This window comes from Cnephaeus nilssonii, assembly GCF_951640355.1.
Source record: "Cnephaeus nilssonii genome assembly, chromosome: 23".
Lineage (NCBI taxonomy): Eukaryota > Metazoa > Chordata > Mammalia > Chiroptera > Vespertilionidae > Cnephaeus > Cnephaeus nilssonii.
The window spans coordinates 5,718,359-5,738,558 of record NC_137094.1 but is presented as its reverse complement, the minus strand read 5'-3'; the positions used below and the strand labels follow the sequence as shown (position 1 = coordinate 5,738,558).

The 20,200-nt window shown below is 51.1% G+C and overlaps 1 protein-coding gene across 4 annotated transcripts in view; it reads left to right on the top strand.

Annotated features, from left to right (window-relative positions):
- Positions 1-20,200, top strand: part of KIF26B (kinesin family member 26B) — a 371,316-nt gene that overhangs the window by 252,984 nt on the left and 98,132 nt on the right. For all 4 annotated transcript variants that reach the window (XR_013813119.1, XR_013813120.1, XR_013813121.1 and 1 more), the window contains exon 5: positions 9,354-9,534. Coding sequence is in view for 1 of the 4 variants with exons in the window: in XM_079763803.1 (XP_079619929.1) it covers positions 9,354-9,534 (181 nt within the window). In the remaining 3 variants the exon portion in view is untranslated. The remainder of the gene's footprint in view (positions 1-9,353; positions 9,535-20,200) is intronic.

The window sequence follows — 20,200 nt, the reverse complement described above, 5'->3', positions numbered from 1 at the left end:
GTTTTCTTTCCATGTAGACGGACATCTTCCCTGTTTCCAGCTCGGCCCCAGACCACTGCCGCTTGTCACGTGGCCTCCTCCTTCACCGTCCGTTGTATTTCCCTCCAACCCGTGTCACCGACCCCGCGGATTTCCCGGAGCCGCTGCGATCTGTCACGTCATTGCCCATTATCAGGTCGTCTCAATCCTCAGAGCATTGAAATGCCTTCTAATGGCACGGAGGCCGTGGAGCCCGTGGCGGCCCAGCCGTCGTCACATTAAATCGCAGCCTGGATTGCCTTTTCCGTGCTGATGGTGGCGATTTCTGCCTCCGGGGTCAGGACCCTTTATCTGCAGCAGATGCGGCTGCTCTGGGGGCCTCCCCCTGCCTCCTCTGGGGCAGATTTTCAGTTGCTCTCTCTCCAATCAATCGCCTGGTCCAGTCGAGGAGTGCTTGAATGACCTCTTCATTTATATAAAACCTTCCCCACCTCTCAGAGCATCCTACACTGGAATCCCCCCCCCCCCCCCGGGGGGGGGGGCAAGATGAAATGCACTCAGGACGTGGTTAGCAACACACAGTGCGTTAGAATTTCTCGAAGAAAAGCAAATCCTTTAAGAAATGCCTGTGCCGCCTGCTATTCCTGCCTGTTGCCTACGGAAAGTTCTGTTCCTCGGGAAACTAACCATTCTTAGAAGATCGATAGGTCCATATTTTAGGAATCCCTGACACTAAGGCTGGGAGGCCCCAATGCAGTTCTCATGAGATGCACGTAGGCTAAAGGGCTTTCTGTTGAAACATGTCACAATTCCGAAAATCCAAGGTCAAGTGGTCTGTCACAGAAAATGCCAAAAAATTTAAAAGTCAGAAAATCTCCATAAGTTCTCCTCCAATCTACGTAGAGACCCCAATAAACCAATGAAATTAAACAGATCATTGTTTACCTGATTTGTTTTTTTAGATGTGGGTGGATCTGGACAGGGAGAAAAAGTCACCCTCCATGGGAAGGTGGTGTCTGAATTCATGTGCCATCACATTGATGTGTTAGGGTGGCTGTCTCCTGGGGGAGAGGAGGAAGGCTACAGAGACAGAGAGGTAGAACCCAGAGGGAAGAATCAAGTTCAGTAGGTTTTAATTTTATATATATATATATATATATATATATATGATTTTTTACAGAGAGGAAGGGAGAGGGATAGAGAGTTAGAAACATCAATGAGAGAGAAACATCAACTAGCTGCCTCCTGCACACCCCCTACTGGGGATGTGCCCGCAACCAGGGTACATGCCCTTGACCGGAATCGAACCTGGGACCTTTCAGTCTGCAGGCCAACGCTCTATCCACTGAGCCAAACCAGTTAGGGCTGTGGTTTTAATTCTTGCCAGGTTCACACCACTGCACTCTTCTCCTCGCTGCTTGATCATGCTTAGCATGGCGCCCACTTTTCATCGGTGTTCAGTAAATATTAATTTCATCCTGCTAGAGGAACTCTCTTGTTCTTCCTGAAATAAGGCGCAGGGAATGAAATGAAGCTCCTGGATGTCTAAAGATGTATGCCGCGATGAATAGCTTTAGGAAAAATGTGATACTACCCGTGCTAGGAATGAGACAAGTAAATATTGCTTATAATGGCTTTTGAGATTAATTTTTTGTTGTTTGAAATCTTGTAAAACAACCACTCATTTGTTTTTTTCTCCCTATCAACAAGGAACTTGTGAGGCATTAATTACACAAAATGCACCTCTAGCCAGAATGTCTCTACCTTTTCAATTCTTTCCTGACTGCTTCTCCTTTATGTCACTGAATAATACAATTATACATGAGTGATTTCCCGACCTTCACCTTCTCCTATCTGCGTGGCTGAGGTGCTATATAAAGAGAACAGAAGCTGCTGACTTCCAAGAAATTGGAACATATGAAATAGAGATCCAACAGCTGGTTATGAGGATGTCAAAATTAAAACAAATGTTCCTACAGATTATAGAGATGGCTATAAAATGTGACTTACTAATTTCTAAATTGTGGAATTCTCCTGATATATATTTTTTATATACATGTTTAAGAAGAACATAATTGTTAAAATATTTTTTTAATTTTTCAGTTGCAGTGGGCATGCAATATCATATCAGTTTCAGTATACAATATAGTGATTACACAAGAAAATGATTTTTAAATGTAATGTCAACATAAACTCCTCCATTACTACTTTTTCTGCATGGAGGCCAACAGAGACTTCCCTAAATGGAATAGAAATTCCAGGATCCTTGCAGAATCTCGGCATTGGAAGAGATTTTGGAATCGTCTGATTTTCCAAATGCGTGCTCACTTATCCTCATATTCCATGTAAATGGGTTTTTAGCCACTACTTGGAAACGTCTCGTGACAGAAGGCTCACTATTTCATGAAGCAGATCCATTGCTAATGGTTTGTCCACGTTTACCAAGATGCCCTTTCCACGTACCCTTACATTTCACCTGCTTATTTTGCTCCCTGTATGGAGACTTTAGGGTGCATTATGAGGCACACAGACCTAGATTCATTCTGGGCTCCACTACTTAGTATTATATACCTTCGAAGTGCTAGCTATTAAGTTCTTCCTGTGTACTAACCACTTTATATGCACTCATTTAATTTTCATAAAAAGTCTACACAAGTGGGTTCTATTTTTGCTGTATCTTGCTATGCAGACATTGAGGCTTGCTGGTAATATTTGTGATAATGATGCTGCTGATAGTATTTCTGAATGCCAGCTATGTGCCAGGTGCTGCGCTAGGCCCTTTATATACATTGTAAACATGACCAGAATTTGAGTGACTCGCCTATTATCTGCCTCGTATCTGAAAAAGCTGCATGTTCAAAATCAGGTCAGATATGAAAAGGACTCTGAATTAACTCTTGAAGCCTCATTTCTTTGTCTGGTGAATGGGAGTACTATTATCTTCCTCACACGGTTTCCTGAAGTTAAGAAAGTTGGCCTAGGAAATTAACGAGAATTCTTGCTTGAGAAATACTTCCTGTCACATATCATTTATTCACATCTTTAAAAACTCTCTTCCCTCCCCCTTTTCCAGGTTTATATTCCCCAGGCTCCATATCCCTAGATCCTTCAGTCTTGAGTCATTCATTCAACAAATATGTCTGAACTCTGTCCTATCAGAACTTACATTCTAGTCAGGAAACAGCCACTAAACAGCACACATGATAACTAAATAGTCATCCTATAGAATAAAAGCCTAATATGCAAATCGACCAAATGGCGAAATGATCTGCAGAACAACCGGTCGCTGTGACACACACTGACCACCAGGGGGCAGACGCTCAATGCAGGAGCTGCCCCCAGCCTGCAGGCCCCAGGCCAGCCAAGATGGGTGCCCGCACGGGCCCCCGATTGCCCCGCTGGTTGCCCCACAGAGGGAGGCAACCGGCGGCAGGGGCTGGGGCTGGGGCCAGTGAATGGTTGGTGCCAGGCTGGCCAAGGTGGGTGCCAGTGGGGGCCCCCCAGTCACCCCGCCAGTTGTCCCACAGATGGGCCCTGATTGCCGGCCAGGACTAGGGACCCTACCCATGCACGAATTTTGTGCACTGAGCCTCTAGTCTATTATGTTAGAAGATATTCAGTGCCATGGTGGTGAGGAGGGGTGGGTAAGGCAAGCAGGACAGGTGAAATTAGGACATTGGGAGTGGGTGGTGTATCATTTATGTGATACACCAGTGACTATGTAACCAGTGACCCCTAAATGTAGTGGCTTGAAGCAGCAGTGATTGCTTATGGTTTCCAGAGTTCAGAAATTCAGACAAGGCATAGTGGGGATGGCTTATCTCTGCTCCATAATGCCTTGGGCCTTAGTCAGAAGATGTGAAGATGGCATCTGGAATCATCTAGAAGCTCATTTACTCATCTGTCGGGTGGTTGACCCTGGTGGCCAACTAGAGGCCTCATGTCTTCTCCATGTTGGCTTTTCCATGTGGCCTGTGCTTCTCCCCACATGGATGCTGGGATCCCAGGGCGAGAGACCCAGGTAGAAGCCATATTACCTTTTATGGCCTAAGCTGGAGGCTATATATCATCATTCCCTCCATATTCTGTTGGTAAAGGCAGTTTCAAAGTTCCACTTGTGCTCAGGGGAAGGAAAATGAGCCCTACCTCCCACTGGAGAAGGGTCAGTGTTGTATCATGGGAAGAATATGTGGGATGGAATACATCGTGGCACAGCCATCCGGGAAATGCAGTCTGCCATGGCAGGTGGGGTGGGCTCATTGATGAAGGTCACATTTGAGCAATGATTAAAGGAGGTAAGAGAGCAATCCATATGCCTATGTCTATATGGGCCAGAGCATTCCACGCTGAGGCAAGAGCCTGGGCAAAGGCCCTGAGGGGGGAGTGTACCGTGTCCCGGGAGCATTTGGAGGCCAGGATGGCTGGATTAGAGCGATCACAGAAGAGAAGAGCAGGAAAGGTGGTCTGAGAGATATGAGGGAGGATCTATGGGGGGCCTTATAGGCCTTTGTAAGTACTTCGGCTTTTATTATGAGACTAGATGCCGGGTGCATGATTGAATCATGCATGTGTAGGGTCCCCTACACGCTTTCACTTTCGATCACGGGGGAGCTGGGTGCCTGTCCGCTGGTGCACCAGGCCTTTCAGAAGCCTCCAGCGCGGCGGAGGCTTCTGAAAGGCCTGGTGCCTGAGCGGACAGGCACCCAGCTCCCCCGCTTTTGATGGTCCATGGTGGGACGTGAGCTCGCTGCCCCAGAGGCCCCTTCTGTGCCGCAGCACAGCCATGGCGCAGACGCTGAGCTCGAGCCGCCGCTGGCGATGCGAGCTCAGCGTCCTGCCAGCCCAATCGGCTACCCCGGCCACCCCGAGTCCCGCCCCCCCACGCCTCCTGGCCAAAGCGAAGGTACGGTCAATTTGCATATTTGTCTATTATTATGTAGGACTAGATGCCGGGTGCATGAATCATGCATGGGGGGGAGGGCCGTGGAAGGTTGCCGCCACCCACCTGGGAAAGGGGCTGTGTCTGCTGCCATCCACCCCAGGTTCCCCGTCCCGGCCCAGAGCCTGAAGGCCCCGGCGGGGTCGGGAGAGGAGGCGACAGTCACCGGGCCGGGCGTGGAAGGAATGGATGTGGTACACCGCCTCTGCTGTAGGCAACTTGCCACCACACAGTTCCCCCCTCCCCCCCCCTCCTCCTTCCCTCACTGCCATGCTATACCACCACTGCAGCAAGCAGGCAGCCCACGGGGAAGGGAGAGGACAGGAGTGAGACAAACCCTTGTGTCGAGGGCTGACTTTCAATAGATGGCAGTGAGGGAGCTGCTCCGATACATAGGGAACCTTGACCCAGAAGCAGGTCTCTACGAATGGCTTACCCCCCGGGGCAATGGGGACCGGCCAGCCGGGGGGGAGGGGCCGTGGGAGGTGGGCTGTGGGAGCACACTGACCACCAGGGGGCAGCTCCTGCATTGAGCTTCTGCCCCCCTGGTGGTCAGTGCACATCGTAGCAGCTGGTCGACCGGTCGTTCCGGTCATTTGATCAGAATGGTCGCGTAGGCTTTTATATATACGTATAGATGAGAAGCAAAGTGGAGGGTCTTGAGCAGTTATGTTTTAAGAGGATCACTCTGGCACCCTAGCTGGTTTGGCTCAGTGGATAGAGTGTCAACCTGCGGACTGAAGGGTCCCGGGTTTGATTCCAGTCAAGGGCACATGCCTGGGTTGCAGGCTTGATCCCTAGTAGGGGGTGTGCAGGAGGCAGCTGATCAATGATTCTCTCTCATTATTGATGTTTCTATCTCTCTCTACCTCTCCCTTCCTCTCTGAAATCAATAAAAAAAATTTTTATATATATTTTTATAAAATTATAAAATATATATATATATATTTTTAAAGGGTCACTTTGGCTACTGGTTGGAGAATAGACTGGGTGGCGGGGAGGTGACAGAACAAGGAAGGCTACTGTAGTCATCCAGGTAAGAGGGGTTGGGGGCTCAGACCAACATGGTGGCAGTAAAGGTGGTGGAGGTGGCTGGGTCATCGCTCTGTTTTGAAGCTAGAGCCAGGGAGAGGGGGAGGGGTTGTAGAATTTCTGGGCCATTGTAGGAATGGAATGGCCATTTTCCGAAACAGGGGAGGCCGAGGGCACACAGCTTTGCAGAAAACGATCAGAAATTCGATTTTAGAGATGAAAGTTTGAGATGTCTCTTGGTTATCCAAGTGGAATTGCTGGAGAGGTAGTTGAACAAATAAGCACAGAGTTCCAGAGAGAGGTCCAAGCTGGAAATGAAAAGTCAGGCACCATAGGTGTAACGATGTTATTAAGATTGTGATCCCAGAAGAAAAAAATGAAGAGACTGGGTGTAGCAGGGACGGGACAAGGACTGAGCCCCGAGGCACAGAGCACTGAGGGCTGGGGAGAAGGAGAGGAAACTGCGAAGGAAGGACCTAAGAAAGCGAGTGGGTCAGGAGGAAGGACGCACTCAGCTCGGAGAGGCCGCGTGAGGTGGGCGGCCCCGAGGGTCGTGGCGGCCCCGACAAGGGCAGCTGCCGAGGAGCAGTGGGTCGGTGACCTCATTGGAATGAGTTTATAGCGATGGGAGGAGAGCGGGAGATGCAAGTGCACACACGTTCCGTGAGTTTCCCTGCAAAGATGAGCAAGGAAGCAGAGCAGTAGCTGACTAGGGAAGAAGAATCAAGAGAAGGATTTGTGTTTTCGCTTTGAAGATGGGAGAAATAACAGCACACGATGCCATTGGAGATGACCTAGTATAGAGTGAAAGTTTACATTGTGGGAGAGAAGAGAAGAGAGGAGAAGAGGAGGGGAGGGGTGGGGAAGGGAGAGGCAAGGAGAGAAGGGGAGGGAATGGGAGGGGAGAGAAACCCTGGTGTTATGTCCTTGGGTATGTCCTTCATATGCTTCAGTTTCAAGGATCCTCACCTTCCCCTTGGGCAGGGAGTGTGGGCATGGGTGGGAGAGATAAGAAAAAGGAAAACAGCAGCAGGCCCTTCTAAGTTGCCTTTCAATAGCATGTTCTTCTCCTCCCTTCTCCTCTCTGTCCCCCCATTTGGACTGGGAACCCCAACTGGTGGGGGAGTGGGAACCACAGCAACCACCTGGTCCTTTTGCCACTGGACAACAGGATCCGATTGTGAATGGAGAAGCAGCAGCTGCCGGTGGTAGATCACCGTCTCCCCTTCTTCCTGACTCTCCACGACACAGGCAGCCGGGCTGGCAGGCGGGCAGGGGCCGCTGAGCGCAGGACTGGGTGTCAGGACAGCGTGACGCGGACACGCACGTCCATCCGCACGAGTCGCTGTTGGTTCAGGGAGAGAATCTCGGAGAGAATGAAAGCTGCCACGCGGCCCCGACTCGTCCCTGACCAGCTCTGCCCGCCTGTGACTGGAGGAAGGGTGGCAATGAGGTCATGAAAAGAAACGATGCCACGTTTTTCTCTCCGCCGACTGGCACGAGGAGTTCGGCGGAAACCTTCCCGTGCCCCTCGTTTTCAGCATCCTTCCACCGCGTGCCCATAGAGTTCCCTGCGATCGGGATTGGGGCTGTGGGGTGTCATTCCATCAAGATCTGTTATCCCTCCCATATGCCATCGCTCTCTATTTCACTCTGTGAACCCCATTTTCACTTTTGTGGCTCAGAAAAACTAAGCTATGAAATAGTAATTCTTCGCTATATCTGTGCAGTGGTACTTTTTTTTATTAATATATTTTATTGACTTTTTACAGAGAGGAAGAGAGAGGGATAGAGAGTTAGAAACATCGATGAGAGAGAAACATCGATCGGCTGCCTCCTGCACACCCCCTACTGAGGATGTGCCGGCAACCAAGATACATGCCCTTGACCGGAATCGAACCTGGGACCCCTCAGTCCGCAGGCCGATGCTCTATCCACTGAGCCAAACCGGTTTCGGCTGTGCAGTGGTACTTTTGTAGCCCATGGGACTGATCAGTCCAAAGCATAACTACTACCCTGGCTGGTTTGGCTCAGTGAATAGAAAGTCGGCCCATAGACTGAAGGGTCCTGGGTTCGATCCCCGTCAAGGGCATTTACCTCAGTTGCAGGATCAATCCCCAGGCCTGGTTGTGGTGCGTGCAGGAGGCCACCAATCGATGTCACTCTCTCTCTGTCTCTCCCCCTCCCTTCCACTCTCTCTAAAAATCAATGGAAAAAATATTCTCGGGTGAGGATTAACAATAGAAGAAAAGCATGCTGCTTACTGATACAAAAGCAAAACTAACTTTTCCAGATCACCCCAAAGGGGAGGCCGGGGAGGGAGAGGGAAGGCGCAAACAATGCTGATTTTATCTTTTCGACCCGCCGCTGTCGCGACCTGCGAGGTGACCGCTGGGAACCCCGGGCGGTGATCAGGTTCTGATCTGCGGAATGAAGTCCTGGCCGTCCATCTGCGTAAGCAGCAGCTCACAGTGTTGAATGGCATTTGATAAGGAAATCGGAATTATTGGAACAAGAGTCTGAAAACACTGAGACCTAATCCAGAAACGAGTATATGACAGTCCGTGAGATGCCTTTGCCTTCGCCTGTTCCCTGGTTTCCTCCCTCTTCCCTGTGCCGAGGCGATGGTGCGTTAACGGACACGGGGCATTTGGATGAGGGAAGATGCGGTGGGAAGAAGCAGTGCTGTCAGTGACGTGGGCACCTCGCCCCCGCCCTCCCGGCCCCTCGGTGCCCCCTCGCGGGCTCCTACCCGCTCACCCTCCCACGTGCCCGCGGGTCGCATTCTGTATGGGGAGACCACCCCGCACAAGCAGCCTGGTCCCAGGCAGCAGTTCCCCCCAGCCCTGCACACGTGGCCTCATGCGTTCCGATTTGCTGCTCCATTTCTAAAACCAGCTGGATCTATTTCCCCACTGTCCCAGGGGGCGTGTGTTTCTCTCCCACAGGCACATACATGGCATGCCTTGGTAGGCTGCCCCATGGCCCTTCCTCAGGCCGGCCTGGCTTTTACACGGCGTCGGAATTTCTACATCAGGCATAAGGCCTCTCCCCTGGAGTTCATGCTGGAGAAGTTATGGCGTGGTTAACCTGATAGGTACTGCTTACCCCTAAAGACGCCCGGCCTATTCCCGCTTCAGCCGCGTGTCTGTGGGTAACAGACCGTCCTTTGTAAATCTCCATCTCAGATCGGGCACTTTGACGGCTCTCGGCTGCCGTAGACATGATTGGGGAGCCCGTTAAGCCGACTGCGCTGTAGTTCAGGGTGGCTGCTGAGGGCACGGAGGATGGAGAGAGGACGATGAAGCTTCAACAGGAACGAGGAGGTTCTTTAAGGGCGAGAGAAGGAAGTGACGGGACCCGCCTTTCCCCTTACTGTTCGCTTTCTGCGTTTTCCCTGCAGAGCTGCCCAGAAGTTGAATCTGTCTTCTAAGAAGAAGAAGCACCGACCTTCGACGTCCGTGGCCGAGCCCCCGCTCTTCGGCACCAGCTTCAGCGGCATCCTGCAGACCTCCCCGCCCCCCGCCCCGCCCTGCCTGCTGCGGGCCGTCAGCAAGGTGAAGGACACGCCAGGCCTGGGCAAGGTAGGCGCCCCCGCCGTCTCCGCTGGCTCAGGGTGAGGGGCTCTGTACTGGGGGGAAGGAGGAAACCAGGGCTCCGGTTTATTTGTTTAAAAAAGGTGAGCCCGGCCGGTGTGGCTCAAGGGTTGACCATTGACCTATGAACCAGGAGGTCACGGTTCCATTGCCGGTCAGGGCACATGCCCGGGTTGCAGGCTGGATCCCCAGTGTGGGGCGTGCAGAGGGCAGCCGGTCAATGATTCTCTCTCATCATTGATGTTTCTCTCTCTCCCTCTGTCTTCCTCTCTGAAAAAGAAAAGAAAGAAAGAAAGAAGGAGGTGGCAGGGAGAAAAGGAGACAAATGGAATTCATTGGAAGTCCTGTAGAATCTTCTTTGGTTGCATGTACTAAACAGTAAATTCAGACATTCCCATTATTGGTGATCTGATTTGATTTTGGCACAAAAAAAGGGGTTTCCCTTGTTGGGCAGAATTGTCTCCCTTGAAAGAAAAGACACAAAGACGGCAGGCGGAGGCAGGCTGCCGCGCCAGGCACAGCGCGGGAATGAGACGGAAGGATGCTTCGTCGATGCGGTGACGTGCTCCTTATTTTCTCCTCCTCGGAGAAGTCACAGCTCCTGCTCTGGGCCTGACCCCTGGCGGGGTTTCTGGGGAGCGGTTTCAGTTGTCCAGTTCCAGCCAGGAAACGCAGTCTTGAATTGTGACAAAGACTTAGAAAGGTACAGGAGCCCTGTTCGGAGGTGTTGCTCAGCTGCGTTTGGGATAACGGTTTTTCGATGTCATCTTGACGCTCTCTCGTCTGATAAACGTCTGGGTGAAGCAGCTGTGGTTTAGTCTTTAGTTGGTAAAGAAGCCGAGACGGGGAGAAACCTTAGCGAGAGGATGAGGCGCTGTCACTTCTCGGCTTCCGGCAGGCACGGCGAGTCAGTGCCAGGTCCCGGAGGCACCGGCTTCGTTAGGAAACTTGCAGGTCTGGCTGCAGGGAGCTGCGGCCGCGCATTTCGGTCACCGATGCTCTTGCCCCTGGGCCCTCAGACACGGTTGTCCCAGGTTCATGGTCGTCAGTGGCCTCAGCAGTCCTTCTGGGCCTCACCTGGGGCCCTCTGCCCGCCGCTCCCTTCACGTTTTTCTCCCTTCCCCTCCCGTGGGCCCCGCCCCCAGTTTCACCACCCCATCGGGAAGCCATTAACTTGCTGTCACCTCTCCAACAGGGTCTCACTTCTAAGGTCATGTTGAAGAGATTACGCTAATGGATGGCTCCAGGGCCTTCTGTCCCCACCTTCCCCCCCATCCCTAACCCCCACCCCTCTCCCTGGAATTCGAACAAGGGGTCAGGGTGCTGAGCCCGGGGCTGAGCCAGCAGGCTGAGTGTGGCAGCAGGACGAGGACCCAGCACTTGCCCCAAAGTGCTGGGAGGGCACTGGTCCCACCTGATTTCACAATGTCCCCCAGGCAGTGACCGGACACAAGTGTCATTATAAGTAAGATCAGCAGGTGTGAATCCAGGCACATGTGCATGAATATGACAACCGTCCGTAAACTACTGCTTATCAATCATACAGTTATTGTTTTATAATGGAAGCCCTTACCCCTGTCGCTCACTTGCAATCTGGGGTTTGTTGAGTGGGAGAGAAAGGGGTGACGTTTCCTGCAGGGAAGGCAGGCAGCCCCGGGTTTGTCCAGGGCAGTGTGTCAGGGACGGGGTCATCAGCTGGGGGCACAGAGGAGGTGGGAGGGGTGACTGCTGTCCGAGCAGTGGCCACGTGGCAGCCGTCCTGCTGAGCATGGGGGCGGGGCGGGCACTGGGGAAGGAAGTGGCAGTGGAGGGTGTGTGCCCGCGGAAGACCGTAGCTCTGATCATACCCGTGTTACCTGTGTGTGTGATTGAAACAGGAGGCCAGAAAGCGCACCGCCACCCTGCCTCCTGCCCAGAGTGCCTGCTCCTCCTGGTGCCGGAAGGCCTGCGCGCTCCCTCAGCGGTGCCCTTTCCCCAGACTCATGCTCTCCCTCCCCAAACCTCACCGTGATCAGGAAGTGAGACTTACCCGTTCTCTTCACCCATCAGTTCCCACCAATGTATCTCTGGTGCATAATTTACATATTAATATCTTAAGGAAATACCATGGAGTTTAATATAGGACGTAAGTAGGTGATGCTATCTATATCTTAATAATAAAAGACTAATATGCAAATGGTCATCACACTGTGACACTGTAACGACCGATCAGCAGGCACCTGAGGCTGTGTGGCACTGGGGCCGCGATCCTCCGCCCCAGTGTTGGGACGTGAGGCTGTGTCCCCGCCCTGCAGGGTTTGACGGGGGTGGGGCCAGCTGGGTCTTGGTGTCGCCCAATGGGGGTGTGGCTGGCCGGACACTGTTATAGAGAAAGGGCAAATAGCAATATTAAAATATTTCCTCTATTTAATTCCTTTTTAATGTGCACAAATTTTGTGCACTGGGCCACTAGTCCTATCTAATAAAGAGGAAATAAGCTAAATGACCGTCACACCCTCACAAAGATGGCAGTGCCCACAGCCAATAAAGAGGGAGTATGCTAATTGACTGCCACGCCTTCAAAGATGGTGGCGCCCACAGCCACAAGATGGCGGCACCCAATCCCCTCAACCCCGCCAGGGCGGCAGGCGCTCGGCACGGCCGGGCCTGCCCCCAGGCGGGTCTGGCCGCTCCACACACCTGTCTCTGGAGTCCCCCAGTCCCCTCAGCCCCCCAGCTGCCCAGGGCCGGCCTGAGGCACAAGCAAGCCTTGTATGTCAGCTGCCCAGCCCCCTAGGGTGGGCCTGAGGCGCAGGTAGCCAGGGCCGGCCGAGGCTTGTGCTGCCTACAGTGGCAGCAGCAGAGGTGTGATGGGGGTGTCGCCTTCCCCTGATTGCCAGGTCGCCTCCTGCCCTTGAGGGCTCCCGGACTGTGAGAGGGGGCAGGCGGGGCTGAGGGACCGCCCCCCCATCCAGTGCATGAATTTTCATGCACCAGGCCTCTAGTATATACTATATAAATCGGTATGTTTGATGTTGATAAACTTGATTCAATTGCCAAAAGCAACCTAATTATTTAAACCTCAGAACTGGGGCCTCATGAGGTGGGGGAGGGGAGCAAGCCCAGCCCAACCCCCACCTCATGCCCCAGCCACCCAAGGACTTTCTCAGTGTTAGGGTCACTGAAGGAGGACCACACGAGGCTGAAAGGGGTAAAGAATTATGGATTTACTAGAGGCCCGGTGCATGAATTCATGCATGGGTGGGGTCCGGCCAGCCAGCCCATCCCAATCGGGGCCGATAGGGCCGGGCCAGCCAGGGGAAGGGGATGTAGGAGGTTGGCTGGTTGGCCCTGCCCCCTGGTCGAACTCCCTGTCGAACTCCTAGTTGAGGGGACAATTTGCATATTAGCCTTTTATTATATAGGATTCGGTCACCTGGAGACCAGATGGGCTGAGCCCCCAAATGGTGCCAGCACCCAGGGGTGGGGAGGCAGAGGTTTTACAGGACTCCAGGAGGGCTTTTCGGCGGAGAACTCTCTGGGCGGGTCCGGATCCTGGGAAAGTCAGGAGGGGAAAGATAAAGGTCTGAGCGATGGAATGTGGTCTGAGCGAAAGGGAATGTGGGTGGCGAAGTGGTCTAAGGGTCAGTTCCCAGGGGAGGGGCAGCGATTCCATTATTTGGTCAGGCCTAACACTCAGGAAACCTGGCGGGTCTCACAGGTGTGGGGGGGCTTCGATGGGCCCACTGAGAGCTCCCCTCTCATTAAGTAGACAGGAAGCCTGAGGCCCAGAGAGGGGACGTTCTTCCAGTGCCTCCCGAATCAATCCAAGGAGTCCTTAGTTTTCTACTGTCCCACTGGCTGCCCCTGGACACACGAGCCCTTTCAGACTCTGGACTGGAGATGAGCGTGTCCCGGGGCCATGATGACAGTAAACTAACGTCGGGAACCAGCTGCCTTCACCCAGTGGAGAAGGACACGTGTCCCTTTTCAGTCCTGGTTGGGAGAGAAGGGGCAGGCACAGCGAGAGCAGACACAGATCTGGGCGCTCCATCCCACCCCTCCCCTGGCTCCTGGCTCCTGCCCCCTGCTGTTTCCGGGGCAACTACCCATAGCCACCTTCTGCTTGGAGTCATTGCTGGCCACGGAGCACTTCTCCGCAGCGCCTAGAGCAGATCCTGGCTCACAGCGCATATTTATTGAGGACCTACTGTGTGTCAGGCACCGGGGCTGGGCACTAGGCTTGCAATCATGGGCCGATGAGGCAGAATCCCGCTCTTACAACACTTGGTAATCTGGTGCATTGTTCCCGTCAGTCTTGGACATGTCAGCAACCGGTACCAACATGAAGGAGCGTGTGATCTAAGAAGTTGGAATTACAGACTTACAATATTCTGCCTAACTTTGAAATTATATAATGAAACTACGCTACTGAGTGGCCCTGTAAAGACACTCGTAATGAACTGATAGAGACGATTGGTGGATCAGAGCAGCTTAGTTCCTGTTTATATTTCGTTGACTTGGCTTATATGTAAATGACACTGCTAATCTGTTTGGAAACGGGTCCTTCTCCTAAGTCAGCATCCGCTCGCAGTGAGATTTGTTTGCACAATTAGCTAACATCCTTGTTTAAGGTTCATGTATTAGTGTGTCGCAGCTTAATGTCAGAGCTCTTCGTCTTGGGTGATGAGCTTCTCAAGCAGTTCCCATGATCTGTTTAACTCACTATGTCTGTGACTCGAGCCATACCACGGGTGCATAAATGCTTTTATTGTTTAAAAACTTATTTTTCAATAACAGTTGACATACAGTGTTATATTATTTATTATTTTCAGGTGTACAGCACAGTGATTAGACATGTATATACCTTACAAAGTGAACATGACTCCGCCATAAAAAAAAGAATGAACTCTTTCTATTCGCGACAGCATGGATGGACCTAGAGGGTATTATGCTAAGTGAAATAAGTCAGGCAGAGAAAGACAAATGCATATGCTCTCGCTTATAGGTGGCATCCGAAAAAAACCAACATAAGTGAACAAACAAACTCGTAGGTGCTTTTAAAGGTCAGAATGGCAATGGTGAAATTGCCTTGGTGGTGACAATCCGCCTGGGCGTTGGCTAATTCTCTTCCCAGAAGAATATCAGGAGGAAAATAATGTCTTCATAATAATTCCTTCATCATCTCTAGGAATGCCTTCCCCCAACCCCCAGCATGTTTTGGGGTTAAAAGAAAACTCTTGGAGGTGAGGACCAGCAGCAGGAGGATGGACTGTGGAATTTGGAGAGTTCATTAAACATTGGACGGAGCAAATGTGGAGGGGAATGATGGGAAATCAATCTGGGGACAGGCTGAGGAGGGTTTGCCATCCTTGACTCATTCAGGGAGTATCCACGGCCGTACTGTGTTCCAGGTACTGCCGTCGGCGTCACCGCAGGGGGCAGCACCTAGGGGCTGAGTGGCTACTCGGGCCACATCCCTGCAAAGGGAGAGGAAGGAGGGTGTACCCCGATCTCCGTGAACTCTAGGCCCCCATAAATGTTTGCCTGGCGTCAGCCCCAGCCACCACTCCTGGGCTACAAGCGATGTTTCCTTCTCCTCGGTCCTCACTCAGCCTCGTCTGGGCAGCAGCAGGGGGTGTGGCAGCCGCTGTGTGGATCCCCGTCACCGCCCATGCCCACCCGTCGGTGCATCCTGAACGGCTTCACCGCGCTTTCTCCTCTGTGGATGGTGTGGCCCAGGCAGGCACCTGGTGGGATCCTCCCACTTGTAGCTTAGAAGCAGGCGTGTTTGTCTCGCCAGATTATGTCTCAGGCATTAAAGGCTGGGCCATTCGGCTCTGTTCCTCTCAGTCCTGGAGTCCAAGTCATATCTGTCTCTTACTGGCACTGTTTTCAAACCCAGTAGCAGCATAATTTGACCTCTATTAAATGATATGAACATATGTTCTCTCTCTCTCTCTCTCTCTCTCTCTCTCTCTCTCTCTCTCTCTCTCTCTCTCTCACACACACACACACACACATACACACACTCACTCACACACTCACACACTACTTGGCTCATGTCACCAGGTCCTGTATTGTCTATAATTAGTCTATTTCTAAACTTGCTCTTGTTTGGTGTGTAAACTAATAGCATAGAAAAAAAAAAAAACAAAGGCACCTAAAAGCACCACGTGTGCTCTGTAGCAGCGACTCTGTTCCTTTACGGAGTCCCGACAGTTTTTTAGGGTAGAAGTCCTTCAGTTACCGAGCCCTTACCGAACCCCGTGTGGGAAAGGAAGCCAAGAGTCTTGTTCAGTTCACATTCCTGATGACGAGAAGGGGAAACCAAGCGAGAGAGACATCTGATTAAGACCTTGACAAGTTGCTAATGTAGCTCTTACTCATACTGAGGAGAGAGTTTCCCGCCTCCCAGCCCACCACGGGCCAGGGTGTTCGGACAGTGTGCAAACTGTGGAATCCCTCATCCTCATGTCCACCATTCCTCGTCCTGAAGCTGCATCCAAGAGAGCAGGGTAGGCAGATTGATTTCAAGCAGCTATGCAGCAATGGATTCCCTGGTGATGGAGAAGTCTGGGGTCCACGTCTCACTCACCCGTGACCACTCCCCCCTTAACCCTACCAGACCGCTGTACCGATTTTTCGGTAATTTCCAAATCTGCCGCTATACCGCTGTACCTAATTTTTGGTACTTTGCCTAGACCTATTTTCTACAATGTCTCCAAGTTCCATCTTATTCTAACCACTTGTTTGCATGTAACTAACATTTATCTATATCATGTTGATTTTTTCTCTTTAATGCTCAGGAGCCCAGGTATAGGGGACAGTTAGGTTCAGGGCCTCAGGTCTGGTAGGTTTAAATGCACCGATGGGAAAAGTGACTTGTGAGTTCTCTATTTTGGTGTGTGCGAGCGTGCCGAGGGGAAGAATGAAAAATGCACACGTACACATGCATGGGGATGGCAAGCCCGGCCGTGGTGTAAATTAAGTTGTCAGCTGTCCTGGGAAATGACCTCGTGTGACCTTCCCCTGCCTAATGACAGTGGTTCTTCTCTGCGCGCCGTTGGTTTGGGTTGAGCCTGCGAAGGCCTTGTCGCTCGGGTTCGGGTTTTCTCTCCTTCTTTCCTTCCTTGTGTTGACCCCTCCTCCAACCCGCATCTCCGGAGAAAGGGGACTCGGGGAAATGTTCCCACTCATTCATCTCCGCCGCCTCCTTTTTCCCACGGAGGCTGAGGTGTCCGTGCAGTCCCAGCGCCGCCGCCTCCTCCGGCCGCACATGCGCAGTGTGCAGTTGCACCATCCCCAAAATTCAGGGCTCAGAAGTGCACGTGCGGACCCTCCACCCTCCGAGGGCCAAACCCGAATGACCTACGTCAGGGGGACTTTTTCCTACACCCCCTGCCACCCTACCAGGAGTTAGCATTCTTCATTCTTGCACACCAAAGGGACGTGTTAGAATATTCTCTATTTATTAGTAGGGGCCACTGGACAGGAGGGCCAGGGTAGAACATGCCTAAAGGCCGTGCCCATTCGGTTTTCATTCCAGGGTGACGGCCTTTGGTGCTGCTGACTGAATTCTGAGTGTCATTTTCTCTTGTCTGCATTGTTAGGTGGAGAGCTTGCAGGGTGAACAGCACATTTCAGCTTAATTAGATCAGGCTTCTGATCAGATGGCACAGTATTACCTATAAAATATTCGTTTTCTGGCATTCTTTGCCCATGAAGTCCACACGGAGCAAACGGGATGGGAGCTGGCCGAGAAGGGAGGAGTAATTTGGTCTTGATCCCAGAAAGTTGCCTGCCTGACGTCCCAGGTCCATTAGGGTAGTGTTGGGAGCATAGATAGAGGAAGGAAGTTAATATCCATTTTCTTTAAAAACATTTTGTTAAAAATTGATTTCAAAGAGGAAAGGAGAGGGAGAGAGAGAGAAACATCAATGACGCGAATCATTGATCGTCTGCCTCCTGCACACCCCCTATTGGGGGTTGAGCCCGCAACCCGGGCATGTGCCCTGACCAGGAATTGAACCGTGACCTCCTGGTCCGCAGGTTGACGCTCAACCACTGAGCCACACCAGCCAGGCTCCATCTATTTTCTTTATGGCAATTCTGCATCTTCCAGTTCTCTGAACAGCCCCGGCCTGCGTTAGGGCAGGAGCTGGGGTCTCCTGAAATCCTCCTGGTTTACGTTCCAGGGACACTTAGCCTTCCAGACACCAACACCTACAGCCATCAGCTCGAGAGGCACGTGGGCCAGCGAGCTTCCGTTCCTTGCATCCCTGGCGAAATGGCCTTCTCAGTTTCTCTCACTGGGCCGTAACCTCATTGAAAGCAGGGAGTATGTTCTTTTCATCTTTGTGCCCCATCAGTGCCCGCTTACAAAAAGGACACAGCCAATATAGAGTATTTTTACGTAATCCTGTGTAGAACTTGTGAAGTCCCGAGTAGGTGTTCAACGCTGGGTAGGATCCATCCTGCAGGATGGAGCTGTGATGATGAGATGAACACTAAGGACATCCAAAGGACAAGACCCCTCGGCATGGGAGCTACCGGAGCAGAGTGCCGCCAGGTGCCGCCTCCTGCTGGCGGACTGGCACACTGGCAAAGAGGAATCTGCTCATAGGTCCTCTTGTCCAATCATCACATTTTGAATACGAGGAAACTGCGGCCCAACAAGATAAACTAACTCGTTATCCCATTTACGTGGGAGCATTTTAAAATTTGAGTGTAAAAGATGATCAGTCATAAAGACATTAGGGCAGAATTTGAATTCTGGGACTTTCAGCCTCAATTCTACTGGCTCAGTTTTTTTATTATTTATTTATTTATTTATTTATTTATTTATTCACACAAGGATATTTTAACATTGATTTTTAGAGAGAGTGGAAGAGAGAGGGAAAGACAGAGAGAAACATCGATGTGAGAGAAACGCATCGATTGGTTGCCTCCTGCACGAGCCCCAACCAGGGCCCGGGCCTGGGAGGAGCCTGCAACTGAGGGACGTGCCCTTGACCGGAATCGAACCCGGGACCCTTCGGTCCGCAGGCCGACGCTCTATCCACTGAGCCAAACCGGCTAGGGCTGACTCTGTTTTTTAGACATTAAGTGGCGATGGTAGGTGTGTGTGTGGGGTGTGGGGGGGGGGGAAGGCACATGTGCAGAGAGAGGAATAAGGAGGTGATTTTTATAAGAGCCTTATAAAGCCTAGAAACCTTTATCATAATTGGAGGATAGGTCTGGGGCCTCCCTGAACACCTGTAATCCCTCATTAGCATCCTGAATTATGGAATGAAAACATGAGATAAAACGAGGGAATTCTCTCTGGAATAAATGCCACTTTCTCAATTAACCAAAGGGCAATAAGATGGATTATAATGCCAGAATAGGGCTTTTGATCATTCTTTGTCCAAGAAAACCCACATTTTAGTCAGTTCAGCACAATTAGACAATTACTGATACCAAGAGAAGGGGAATAGTAGGTATATTTTAAGCTAACATTTCTAGCATCTTATCTTCCTGTGTCTTTCTCTTGCTAATGGCTGAAAGGGAAGTTAATCATGATTTGCTGTAATTATCCCATTAAAATGGGATTGATAGTCATTTTTGTAAAGAATGGTGAGTCCAAACTGCTGAGTTAATTAGAAAGTTTGCCTTTGTGCCTCAGATTAGAAAATGCTCCTCTTGCCTAGTGAGAGGCTTATATAACAAAACATTTGAATTCCTTTCTCATGCTTCGTGGAACTGAACTGCATCATTACGGAGGGGGAGTCATTCTGATACCTTATTAAAAGCAAAATATAATTTTCTTTAGATTGGTAAATGGTTTCTGATTTAAAAATCCTCTGGCTACTCAGATCCATAATATAAGACCCTCTGTGTTCGCTCAAATTGCTGTACAAGTCCTCCAGTTCTGTTCTGTACTACTGTCTTAGTCTGCTCCAGCTGCTATAACAAAAATACCATAGATCATATGACTGAAGCAACAGAAACGTATCTCTCACAGTTCTGGAGACTGGGACATTTAAGGTCAAGGTGATGGCAGACCTGGTGCCTGGTGAGGGATCTCTTCCTGGTTGGACCAGGGTCATCTTCTTGCTGCACCTCACATAGTAGAGAGGAGAGATGGGGAGGGGAAAAGGAGAGAGAGAAAAAGTGAGAGAAAGCCAGCTCCCCCGGCTCTTCTTATCAGGGCACTAATCCCAGTGTGCGGGCACCACCCTCTTGACCTGATTATCTCCCAAAGTCATCATCTCCTAATGCCATCACCTTGAGGGTTAGAATTTCAACATATACCTTTGAGAGGGGCACAGTGACACAGTCCACAATGCTGACCTCGAAACCCCAGCATTGGGTTAGAGTAGTTGATTTTCCAGATAAAAGAACCAGAAATAGAACCATTATAGTAGCCGTTATTGCCAGAGACAAAAGTCCTTTCAAGTCCCTCCTCCCTCTACCCCCCGCCTGTTCCCTTGGTCCGCTCAGTGCCCTAGACCAGTGGTCGGCAAACTCATTCATCAACAGAGCCAAATATCAACAGTACAACGATTGACATTTCTTTTGAGAGCCACATTTTTTAAACTTAAACTTCTTCTAACGCCACTTCTTCAAAATAGACTCGCCCAGGCCGTGGTATTTTGTGGAAGAGCCACACTCAAGGGGCCAAAGAGCCGCA